The sequence below is a fragment of the Ixodes scapularis genome, unplaced genomic scaffold, assembly GCF_016920785.2.
Source record: "Ixodes scapularis isolate PalLabHiFi unplaced genomic scaffold, ASM1692078v2 PGA_scaffold12__126_contigs__length_90152505, whole genome shotgun sequence".
NCBI lineage: Eukaryota > Metazoa > Arthropoda > Arachnida > Ixodida > Ixodidae > Ixodes > Ixodes scapularis.
The window spans coordinates 30277708-30290439 of record NW_024609838.1 but is presented as its reverse complement, the minus strand read 5'-3'; the positions used below and the strand labels follow the sequence as shown (position 1 = coordinate 30290439).

The 12732-nt window shown below is 47.0% G+C and overlaps 1 protein-coding gene across 1 annotated transcript; it reads left to right on the top strand.

The window, feature by feature from the left end:
• Positions 1-11005: 11005 nt before the first annotated feature.
• Positions 11006-12439, top strand: LOC115329487. The gene has a single exon (XM_029991079.3). It carries the CDS (start codon positions 11006-11008, stop codon positions 12437-12439), a length of 1434 nt encoding a protein of 477 aa, XP_029846939.3.
• Positions 12440-12732: the final 293 nt, after the last annotated feature.

Here is a 12732-nt window from a genome sequence, read left to right as displayed (position 1 = left end):
CACTTGACACATATCAGTGAGAAGGAGAATATTATCGATCGAAAAAAATTAGAAACCAGGTAAACGAGGTTTTCTTATTCATTTAATATGCCTGCCAACAGCGAAAGGCTAAACGATATCGCTCTTACAGTGCATTACAAGAACAAGCAGAGCAGTGCCCTATTGAGATCGGATGCCTCAGAGAGAAGCTATCGGCAGATTGACACAGTATGGAACAATAAGCTTTGAAACTCCATCAAGGTTGCACATTTGTACACTGGCCAGAAGAGCCCTGTCATTCTTACTCTCACTAGGTCTGATCTAAAAACTTTTATTAATTCGCTCAGCCGTCATGAGCGCATTTGGAAATGCCAGACTTTCAAGAATGTTTCCGTCGCTCTTCCGAGGAAGGCCTGTGGAAAAGGAGAACTTTGATTGGGCCCGTTTATGGTTGAGCGAGTGTGAGACAGACTTTAGAAAGTAGGATTTTTTCGGCTGCGGCACGTGATTGTTCGTAGGGTAAGGAATCGGCAACATAATATAACGATCACTCCGCAGCAGGTTTGAAAGCACTTAGGGGTTTCCTTGAACGCACTGTTGTAAAAATTGCGCGTATATTATACTGGTCTTCTCCAAATGGCCCCCTATAAACGAAAGTTTGATGTTAGTCTCCTTTTGTTCTGCAATTCAACCATCGGTATTCTATACGCAGGATTTGCGCTGAGATGACAGCATGTATGGTCGCCGCATGTATGTAAGCGAGAACATTTTTTCTTCTCTCTTTAATGAAAGAAACGAGACAGGCATAAATTATTCGCAATTACACGCTTTCTGTCACGTAAATCAGCTGTATTGAGTTGCCTGCCCCGGGACAGGCAACAGTCCAAACTGTCGTGGTGACCACAAGGGTAGAGTCAACAGCCCCTAAAGACCACCCAAAGGCACTCCGAGTTGAAACAGGCACGTTGACATTTCCCTTGTCCAAAAGCTGGCGATACAACATATATAAACGTAATAAATATAGCATACAATCACCATAGATCCTTCGGCGAATTCTTAGTTGAAACGCATCGAGACAAGCATGTAATAATGAAAGGCTGCGGTGGCAATTGGGTGCTTCAGAATAAGAGGCCGTTCCGACAGGGCATACGGCGGTCACCTCGTGGCAGGGTCGGAGACCAATTTTCTGGGAGGACGCAAGAAAAATTTAGTACCTAATTTGCGGCCATAAAAATTGCGCCCTATTCCAGGTCGAGAGACCTAAGTTCGACCAAGGCCCCGTCTTTCTATTTTTTTTTCCTCGCTTTTTCTCGCAGTGTATGACTCTCGCTCGATTCCACTTTTACCGTAACTAAATCTCACCGCCAATGGTACACCTGCCACAGGATCTTGCAGCATGAGACCCAATTATTTTACTCCTTATTTATTTTCATACTTCGCTTTGGAAGTCTTGCGAGGACTTGAATCGCGGGCTATCGCTCCCCAAGATCGCTGCTAGCCCATGAAGCGATGTTAGTAACTATACATTGTGGTCTGTACTAAATCGAACAGATTCATTACAAATATTCCGTGAAAGGTACACTGATGTTGATGATACAGGTCAGTTATACGACCAAGGTCAATAAGATAGGGGGATAATCATCGCGATAAGAAGGATCATTAACTGAAATTTGTCGGTTAACTTTTGAATTAGTGAAAATAGACATACGCGTCCAATTAGAAACTTGCTGAGCGTCATCGAAAACCAGAAAATCAGTAATTCTTTGAAAGACTCTGACCGCGTGGGAAGCGCAGTAGTGCGCTGGAGTTAGACAACTCGTACAACACGCACAAGGGATTATGATAAGAGACGGAGAAACCACGCGTACACGTTAATGCTTTGGTAGCCTTGGGCCTGCAGCAGGAATGGCGACTTTGGCGCTCCTCCGCACTTTCTCTGTGTTTCAAGTTGTTTTAAAATGAATTGATTTAGTGAGTTTCGATGACGCTCAAACAGTTTCTCATTCGAACCTTATGTTTATATTCACTGCTTAAAGAATTTAATAAAAAAATAGTATATTATCAGACTTACCGTGAGGATTAGCCCCTTATATTATGTCCCCTCTGGCCGCATAACTCACTTGCACAAACCGCATCAATGGACCTTTCACAAATAAAAAAAAAAAAAATATATATATATATATATATATATATATATATATATATATATATATATATATATATATATATATATATATATATATATGTGTGTGTGTGTGTGTGTGTTCGAATTAAATTTATTGCAGCAAGAAAAACGTACCTATGAACAATACACATAAATACCTTAAACGAAAGTCTCTGCCTGAAATAACAAGATGGCTATGAACAAAATGCCTCGGTGACATTTGCGCAAGGTTCTTGGTTTATGTTTTCTTCAAAATCATCTTACCCGATATAAGGAAAAGGTGCCGCAATTAATCATTATCCTGGATATTCATGAAGACATCCTTACCGTTCTCGACCGAGAAGGATTGATAACATATCAGTGTAAAATTAAAGCTTGTTTCTTGCTTTTTATTTGGTATAATACACAGAACATCGCGATTCAATCGACAACAAACTGCTAACTGCGGTGCATAACGCGATCGCTATACTTGAGAGAAATAATAACTGAGGTGCTTTTGTTTTTGAAAAGTAAAGGCCCGTTCACACTCTTGCGACCTCTTAAACCTGGGTTCCTTAAAACTTCTTAAACCAGAAAACACACTAGCGCCATCTATTGGGAAGCAGTGTAAACTCGGCGATCCGGCATATTTTTTTTTTTTTTTTTATTTCTCGCGCATTATCTTTTCTTTCTTGGCTCGAAAAACTTTTGTCAATGCTATAAACGAGCCTTTCTATGGGTATTACGCACATTTAACCTCGGAAACCCCGCAAAACCTTCGCTCTTGTGAAATGCAGTTCCAGGGTCACCGCATAGATGGCGCCATAATGCCAGTGTGTTCCCTCATTCTAAAAACATTTAAGAAGTTTTAAGAGATCTCGTCTCTCTCAGTCGTACTCGGTCGCAAGGGTGTGAACGGGCCTTAACGTAAATATCTCTGGTTACATGTTCATACCTCGCAGAGCTCACACGCCTAAATTACAATAAAGCAGTTTGGTTAATTTTTTTCTCGTTAGCGATGGGCACCTTAGATGAGTGTCACAGGGAATTGTAAACGTCTTTCATTTTTTTACACAGAATAACAGCAAAAAACAAAAGTTAAAAGAATACGCGATTGCGCGTTCCTCAACTGTGTCGCATCATCTTTCATTCCCTTTTCGCAACGCGCTTGATTTATGAAATCAACAAGTCCCTCCGTCGATTAAACGTGCAGCGGAATGTTGGAGATTTTTGCAATTCGTTGTACCGCTCTTTCCCCGGCGTCCTCTTTCGCTCGCTTTAACTTTTTGTTTTGTTTTACTTTTCTCCTTGAATCGGTAGGCAGGTCGTGTCCCATCACCACGAAGACATCAGGCGGACGAACGTGGTCGACGACTAACTGTCCTTGTCGATCGAACGCACGCGCTTAAGCGCCATCAACCGGCGCTTTTATTCAACGGCCATGTCTTTATTCACCTTCCGATTCCGTTGCGAGCTTTTACTGCTGTATCGGTAGACACTAGAAAAAGGAGGAGATGAGCGCGCCTGGGAGTGTCAGAACTCCGAACTCTGGTTAGAGTGACTATTAGGTGCTCACTGCTCACTAGGGTTGGAACACGTCCGAAGAGAGAGTAGAGACCAAGAGCAGCTTACTCTACGTCTAACGGATGATCTGTCTAACCGGAGCTCGGTGTTATTCTGACGCCCCCGCACACTCTTGACTCCTCCTCTCCCTCGGGACTTTCTATCCGTAAAGGATCCGCAGGCTAGGCAGAGAAGATGGCGTTTGTCGCTGGGCAGTGTCGATGACGTCAGATCGAGTCGACTCCAAATGGAGGCGTCGTAGCGCTTACAGATCGCAGATGTATACAACCCGGTTCGACCTCACCAAAACCATCGTTTTATACGCACTCAGTGGGGAAGATTGGCAGAGCGGTTCTGCAGGATGCCCGGCCTTCAGCACCCGATAGTTGCCTTCCTCCGTGCTTTTGGATCTGAGTGCATGGTCGAGGCTCAAGAGACGCCTACTGTTAGAGAAGGTACGCGGAGCGCAAGTTTGTCTGCTTCGTGCACATGGGTTATGATAACTCCAGAACGCCGAGCACTGATTGGCTGATTTAAAAAAAAAATAGTGGGTAGATCTTGAGGCATTTAGCATTGAGGTCTACCCACTGCCCTTTCAATCAAAGCCAATCCGAGCTCGGCGTCGTTCTGTAGTCAACGCAACTCCTGCGAAAGAAGCAGACGACTAGCTCTATGGGGAGCTCGTGCTGGAGGCGTGGGACATTTGGAACTCTTTCCTGTCATTCTCACTCTCTTGAGTATATAGGAAGCAATCTTCTGCAGAAGTGCTTCGTCACGAGCATGCTTGTTTCGTCGCCTACAGCAAGCGTTAAATCTTACAACAAAAATATTTTCAAATCAAGTCCAATCAAATCAAAGTTTATTCAGACAGCCGTCGAGGAATAGAGTTTTCTGGGGGGCCGCCACAAAAGGCATCGGCATTTCTTTTTTTATATGCTTTCGAGCAGATTTTGTATCTTGGACGGGCTTCTCTTTTTTTTTCCTTTTCCACTTTTAGTTGTTTTTACCTTTGCACTTCTGCACGACGGATCCAAAATAATTTTCATGTGTACTTTAAAGACATCTTTAGCGTCTACTTTCTTGCGAAGCAGTGTCATCGTTTGTAGCTCGGCAAATGTGAGGCTAAAAATATTACTAAACATAATAATAAAAAAAAAATCTAGATCTCTGCAGTTCCAAAGAAGGTGTTGGAGTGTCGCCATGTTTTTTCCCCCGTGTAGGTCTTGCTCTTGGCTTCTTCTGGTTCCAGGAAGCCAAAGCTCGCATGTGCCTCTTTTCTTCTCGTCCCTTTTCCGAAATACCCCAGTCTCGGGTTAGACAAAACTATGGTTAACTTCCACCAGCTCGCCTGCACCCTTACAATTTTTTCAATTACAATTTTTTCGCATGTTTCTTTGGTGTGCACGCCTCTTGGTCCTGACACGACAGACCCGGACGGCAGCCCATCTGCTGTAGCCAGCTGGCATATCTCGTCTTCTTGTGGCTGTAGGAGCCCCCTGAAGTAGGACTTCCTCGCGTGCCTGGCGAGTTCGGCCTGTTCCTCGGGATGTATATCGTCTCGTGGCTGCCGGATGGAGATGTCGTGTCAAGCGTGGAGCTATAATGTGCTGCCTTCGTTGCGGCCTTACTACGAGAGAAGGTAAATTAAAAATGAAGAACGGCAACTTGTCTTTCTGGTTTTGTATATACATTCGCGTGGACGACTTTCGCCGCCCCGAGGAGCCGGTCCACACGCCGCACGTGCCGGCGTCTGCAGTAGCATAGCCTCCTATACATTAACAAAGCCTGGCCGATCGCAACGAGAAGCGGCCGGCGAAATGGAAAAGGCGGAGCGGCAGACAACGGATGAGAAGAGAGCCACGTGACTGGCGCCCCGCTGCGGCGAGACGCCGAAACACACTTCCCCGAGCGAACAAGTGTTTTTCGGGTCTTCGCCGCTGCAATAGCTGAGCGCTGACGTCCAGGTTCCCCGAGGAATGCCTCTTTGATGCTCTGTGCTACCAGATCCTAGCGCTCCGAATTCTTGACCGGGCACGCTATGGCTACGTCGTCAAACTGCTAGGCTTTGTGAGTATTGGCGACGTGCGCGACCGAAAGCGTCGCTGTGGTCGGCCTTCCACGATTGGCCGAACGCTGACTATGACGTCAGAAAGGAATTTATCATCGACGGAAATAAGAGGAATGAAAGAACTTTAATTTTGACGGTGTTTCTAGTGTTTCTTTGAGAGCGCAATGATTTCAAGCTTCCACCATGCTATTTACAAACACCATCGAACTTGTCGTTTGCAAGGTAATGACGTCACAAGGGGGAAACGTAGGAGGGCGACACTAAAACATCTCGCCGCTAATAGAGGAGGCTATGGCAGCAATAACTGTTCTAAAGCAAAAGCCTAAAAACAAATGGCATCCTTCACGCGCGTTCGTCAGCGCTTTATTTTGGTTATTAACCTCGAATCTTTTATACGGGGAAGGGCCGTACGGCGCGTGCGGCACGTGCGGCGGTGCGAGCGCAGTTTTTGGTCACTCTCACGAAAACTCCACAGAACCCTAGCTATAAGGAGTATTCAGTGGGCGCCATATTTGAGGGCGATGTTTAGAGCGCATGCTCGGAACGTGCTCACGCTAATAGGCTGCTAAGACCGGCAATCTTGGTGGTGCGGAATGCACGTGGCGAAAGAACTGTGGAAGCTCGCCATCAGCACGCGCTCAGCAGTCGCGCACACAGCTATGGCCGCTAGTGAATGCTTCCTTATGAACAAAACGAAAAACCAATTGTTGGGTGCGAGGCCCCATATCCAAAGGTTTCAGCTGCCTTGCGCGTGCTGCGTGTGAGGAAACGCGAGCAGAGCTTTGGACTTCTCGGGTTAGGCTTGGGGAAATCGCTGAAGTGTTGAGATCTCCGTATGTCACGATTCCCTCCTCGCACCAAACGCGAGGGGAAGGAGGAACTTGTGCGGTCTTTTAAAATCGCTGTTGTGGCTACTTGGCGCATCAATCTGATGTACAAATTTGATATTCGTAATCCTGGAGGCCAAATGAAAACGATTTGTGTTTTTTTTTTCTCTGAAATTAAGAACCGCTTCAATTTTCCTTTAAGGCTTATTTTAATTTCGAGAGAGAGGCAATAACCCGACTTTTAGCCGAGACATTTCTCGTTGGGAATTTATACCAGCGTACGGTAGAAATTTTATAGCCGTGTTTTTAAAGTGTCATTAAAGCTGTAAAGCGTATGTACACGTGCGTCTAAAACGGACATCAAAAACAGGGTTCGAATATTTCGATTTGGTCTCCCCGTGCTATGTCTTTGAGCAATAACTTAAAACAAAATTAAAAACAAATTAATTCAAATGAGCTTCGTTAGATAAAAACAACGAAAACATTAGCGGAGTGAACTAGTGTTGCTAGCACGTCGCACACACTCCAGCGAATCCAACTTTTTTTTTCCCTTTTTTTTATCTTTTTCATCTTTTACGGCTATACTCTTCGGTACGGCACCCGTTTTTAGATCTTTTCCGATTAAGCATCATTCCAAGCGTTGCGAAAGCACTTGCTTTTGACGACATCACACCACTGGGTTTCGTGCTCCTTGTAGCATTTTTCTCGCTTTTGGTGTCTGTCCAATGCCTGGTTGCATTCCTGATGACTTTTTTTTTATTTTTTTAATCGATGCGTAGCGTCAGTAAAACGTTTCTTATGGCGCATTCGGTTTCTTAAAACGTGCATAAAATGTATGATCCATGTAAGGTGACTTTGATGTCAAGACTCGGTGTAAAATGTGCCGTGAAAATCGGTGTCTCCCAGTACCGTCCAGAAAATTTCACCCAAGGTGTATTTTATCTTGTTAAAATTCAGCGAGTAGCTCAATCAGTATGAAGAATGAGAACAACATACGTGAGTATTACAACGACGAGCACCAATGCTGTCGACTGTGTCGTGCCCAGAGTTGTGTTTCGAGTTGCTATCGAGAAGGCTGGCCGCACATGCTACTCAAAGCGGACGACACAGCTCGACGACACGCTTGCTTTGGGTGTAAATGAATGCACCTGATGATTTCTAGTTCGCTCCTCGTTATATAATATGACACCGTCTTTTGTTCGGGTTAGTCCATCTCAGGTACATTGGATTTCATGATAATATAAACTTAGGAGCGTGTTGGCTATTAGACAAAGACGACAGAAAGAGTAACACATTTAAAACTAAGAAACGCTGGACAGTTCTTTCAACACGCAACAACAGAGATACAGTGAATTTCCTAGCGAAGCAATTTTGAACCCACCCTTGCCTAGAAGAAAGGAAGAGATGAAGAAAAATAAAGTAATATAGTAAGTACAGGATAAACGGGGACTGAAGAAGTGTGACAGAAAAATTGCATTGTCGGATGGAAGTTGAAATGCACTTATGCCAATTCCGGAGTAAGGAATTCTATTTCATCCTTAGTTAAAATGATTGAAGGTGCTGAAATATTGTTATTAAATGAATTCATGCTGAAGGATTCTAGAATTCCTCGGCCAAACCTGTTACTGTGCCCTTCCAAAATCATCGTTTGTTCGAAACTCGGAACAGAGCCACTCCGCATGCGGGAGTGAACGACAATGGGGTGAAAAGAGTCTGCCGGAGCTTCTGAAACTTCCAGGTGGTGCTCGCGGAGTCAGTGGTTGATGCACCTGCCCGTTTGTTCTATGTATCGTTTTCCACATCGCAAAGGAACACAATAAACCTTCTGCTCTTCGCATGGGAGGAATTTGTTGGCATGCTTGACTGTGCATCCTTGAGACTTCTCGCTCGAGTTCACTTTTAGGCGCATCCGGCAGGAAAATACCACAATGATGTTGTACTTAGAAGCAATAGCTTTCAGTCGATGCGCTGAATTATGAGCGTATGAAATAACCGCAAAACGATCCCGCTTTTTTCCTCTGGTTGTACTGTCTTGCCGGTGACGGTCAAGAAGGAATCTCTGCAGGGTGTCTTTCAGAAGATCCGTTGAATAACCGGACTTGACAAGCCTTAGTTGTTCTAAATGAAAGTTTTTTTCGGAAAGGTGAGGGCATGACTTTGTAAAAGAGGATGAGAAAAAAGACTTGACAATGCCAAGTTTAACCGTTTAAATATGGGCGCTTGTAAAGGGTTACACCGTTTTTTTAGTTCTCTGTTGAAATGCCCAGCAAAGCCATGATGGAATAAGGTGGAGGCGAATTTTTAAGGATTGTAAACCCTCGGGCGAAATATCTTCCTTTGTGAAAGTAAGACTTGATGATCAGGAAGTAAAGGCTTCTACAATTCTCTCGAGAAGATTCAAGCATTTATGAATGACTAAGTAATTGTCCACAAATCTAAAGACTTGGCATCTATCACAAGTTAATGCCAGTCGCTGTTTAATGGCCTTGTCCACAAACGACAGGTAAACTTCACTGAGAATCGGGGCTAAACAGGACCCTGAAGATCTTTCCCCCATCATATTCTACCAGGGTGGACTGAAGGTAAATGGCCCTTTAAGTCTACAAAACCTGTCGCTGACACACCAGATAAGTTCTGCAAATCAGAAATACCATGCTCGTAAATAGCATCAGAAGTGTAGCCTAGGAGTAATTTTTGGTCTAAGCTATAGTACATGTCTTCTATGTCACGCGAAAACATGGCAATCGGCGTGGAAGACGAGTGTAGAGGACTGATGCGTGAAATCAATTCCATGGAGTTGGAAACCTTGAAGGGTTGCTGAAAGCAAACATCAGAAAGGTGCTTCTGCAAATGGAAGCCAAGTGACACTTTTGAACGGAATTCCTTCTTTGTGAGCTTTTTGCGGAAAAAAAAAAAACTGAGAAGTACTTTTTTTTCTCTCTTTCTTTCACTTTCTTCTGGGTAAGGGTAGAGTTAAGTATTTAGGAGTCATGCTTATTAATTAAGGTGTTTTCTTGTGGTTAGGAAAGTTTATCTTTCCAGAGTTGCGTCGGCATTGTGTTTTTTTAGCTTTCTACGTTTGGGTCGGCGGGGCCAGAGCGGCCGCGACGCGGGAGCGGTCCCCCCGCCGGTCGTTAAGAAGCGTCTCGGGTTTCGGGGGTCTGCTCGGACCGGGACCGAAAGAGCCCGCGCTGGAAGATGCTTGTGGCTTATAGCCGAATGTGCGTGTATGCAGAGGGTTTTGCCGCTTTGTATAAAATTGTCGCTTTTTGCCCGATGCAATAACTTAGCGGTTGGCGCCAGTCAGGCTGGGAAAATTGCAGAGAACAACTCTACAAGGAGTTTGGGTTTGACCGTTAGGACGCCAGGATGACAGCTCACCGACCATTGGAGAACAGTGTACCACGTGTGAGTGGCGGAATTTGAAGAGATTGGTCGGTTCCTGAGGGGAAAGGAGGCCCCTACGGACCTACAAAAAGAGCGCGGAGAGGATTTTGAGGGATTCGGACTTTGGATTTGATGGAGAGAAATTGGGGACGGGGGTCGAGACTTTAGACGAGGCAGGATGGTTTCCCAAGTTGGGACTTGTAACTAGAGTGTAAATAAATGCACATAGTTCTATTCAAGCAGTGAGTCGACCCGTCACTCAGCGACGTTCGTGCCACCACGCTCCAGACCATCGAAGCGGAACCTGCCTCCCACACCACCGGGAGGACTTTAACTGGCGCAGTCGACAGGATGGTGGCGCGATTTCCGGTGAGACGACGTGTCGGCGACCTGCGGGCAAGTACGTGAGCTTCGGCTCAACGGTGGACGAGGCAGCATCCCTGTGAGAAGCCTCGTGGGCTCCGGCCCGAAGTGACCAGGACGACATCCCCGTGAGAGGTCTTGGGGGTTTTGACCCGACGTCAACGGTGGACGAGGCAACATCCACGTGAGAAGCCTCGTGGGCTCCGGCCCGAAGTGACCAGGACGACATCCCCGTGAGAGGTCTTGGCGGGTTTTGACCCGAAGTGGACGAGGCGACATCCCTGTGAGAGGCCTCGTGGGTTTCGACCCGAAGAGAACAAGGCGACATCCTCGTGAGAGGCCTTGTGGGTTTCGACCCAAAGGGGACGAGGCGACATCCCTGTGAGAGGCCTCGTGGGTTTCGACCCGAAGAAAAGGAGCGGACGGAGCAACATCTACGCGAGAAGCTTCGTGTGGGGCGGTCCAAAGAGCAGCGACGACGCAGCATCGTCTACGTGAGAGGTTGCGTGGTGTTGCGACCCGAAGAACGGACCAGCCGGTACCCGACTCCAGGACCAACTCCGGCGGGTGACGTCCAGCGACGCCGAGAGTCATCGCCTCAGGAGCAGCGCACTGACACAGGTGGGACTCACTTCTGTTTCCTCCGGGTTTCGCATGTCAGTGGTGACTCGGTCCATGACCAAGGGGGCTCAGGAAGCGATGAGTGAAAGCGGCGATAAGAGCCCGGCCATGCTGGACGACATGTCGGAGGGGGGAGGGAGTAAGAGCGAGAACGAGCTTAAGCTAAAAATTGAAGCTCTAAAACTGCAACTCCAGCTCGCACAAATTAACGCGAAGCAGGCAGGGGAGAAGGCGTGTTGCGGTGGAAAAGACGCGGGTGAAAGAAGCAAGATGTCGGCATACGCAAAGAAGCTGCGCGCGGTGTTGGCTCAGATGCCAGATGCCGAGTCCATGGTCCCAGGGTGGTTCAAAAACGTAGACACGCTTTTCGCGTCGATGAGCATACCAGCGGAAGCACAGGGGGCCATCATTCTTCCGTTTCTAACGGAAAGAATGAGGGCTTTCAGCGCGAATCAGTCAGACGGACGGATAATGCCGTACCCAGAATTGAAAGAAAAAATTCTCAGGGAACTTAAGATGACCGCCAACGAATACCGGAGGTTATTCCTCACATCTCGAAAAACAGACGGCGAGTCGTGGGCACAATTTTCCACGAAACTAGAGACGTTTTTTTTATACTATCTGAACAGTCGCGAGATTCAGACTCTGGATCAGCTGAAGCACCTCATGGTGTCAGATAGGTTGAAGCAAGTCATGCCAGACGAAGTGAGAACCTACGTTCTCCAAAATGAGACGAATGGGTGGCTTAGGCCAAAGGAGGTAGTTGAGTTGGCGGAGAACTTTGACGAAAGCCGTCGTGGGAGAAAGCCTCGAGGCAGGGAGAAAGCGTGGGGCGGTGCACCCGTTCGAGGGCGAGATGGGCAGCCGAAGGAGACTGCGCTGACGACGACTGACGGCGAGGGACGTGGCGCGGACCGAATGAGGGCAATTCGTTGCTTTGGTTGTGGCCAAACGGGACATATCCAGAGAAACTGTCAGCAATCACGAAGGCAAGCAGACGAAGGTCAGGGGAACCAAAACAAACATGACCCCCGAAAATTGGTAGCCCAGGTGGCGTCTATGCCCGCGGAAAAAGCTAAGGAGTGCGTCGAAAGGGCCGGTATGAGTCTCAGGTGGGTGGAACTCCTAGTGGCAGACAGACCTCTGAAGGCCTGCCTAGATTCCGGGGCAGAGATTACGGTCTTGAGATTGGAAACGGTTCCTGCGGCGTGCTTAGAACAGAGTAAAGGAACAATCAAGTTGAAGGGAGCGTTCGGACAGGTGGTAACCGCAGATTTGGCCTACGCGCCACTGAGTCTAGTAGTGGAGGGAGAAAGCGCGGGCCAGCAAGTCCTCACACTGTGTGCGATCACCGACGAGTTGTCGGACAGTTTGGGAGCGTTGCTTACGCCAGAGGTGTACGAAGAACTACTGCAAGTTCGATCAGTTCTCGAGAGGGAAGCGGTAGAAATTCAAGTGATGGAAAATGAGATGGACCAGGACTTCTGACGCACACCTAAGGACACACTAGAGGATAAGGTGTTCGAGTGCGAAACCACAGAGAACGAAGATGCGACGGACGTAGATGCAGTAGAGGTAGATTTGGACCAACCCGAGATTGGGCCACGTGACGAATGTTTCGCTCGCGAACAGAGGGACGACCCAACCTTATGTGACGCGTGGGAACAGGCTAGGGATGGGACCCACGGAATGCTGGTTGAGGACGGGCTGCTGTTCCACCGAGACGAGTTTGAGGGAAAGTCCTGTAAGCTGCTTGTACTTCCGAGCACGCGGAGGCGTTC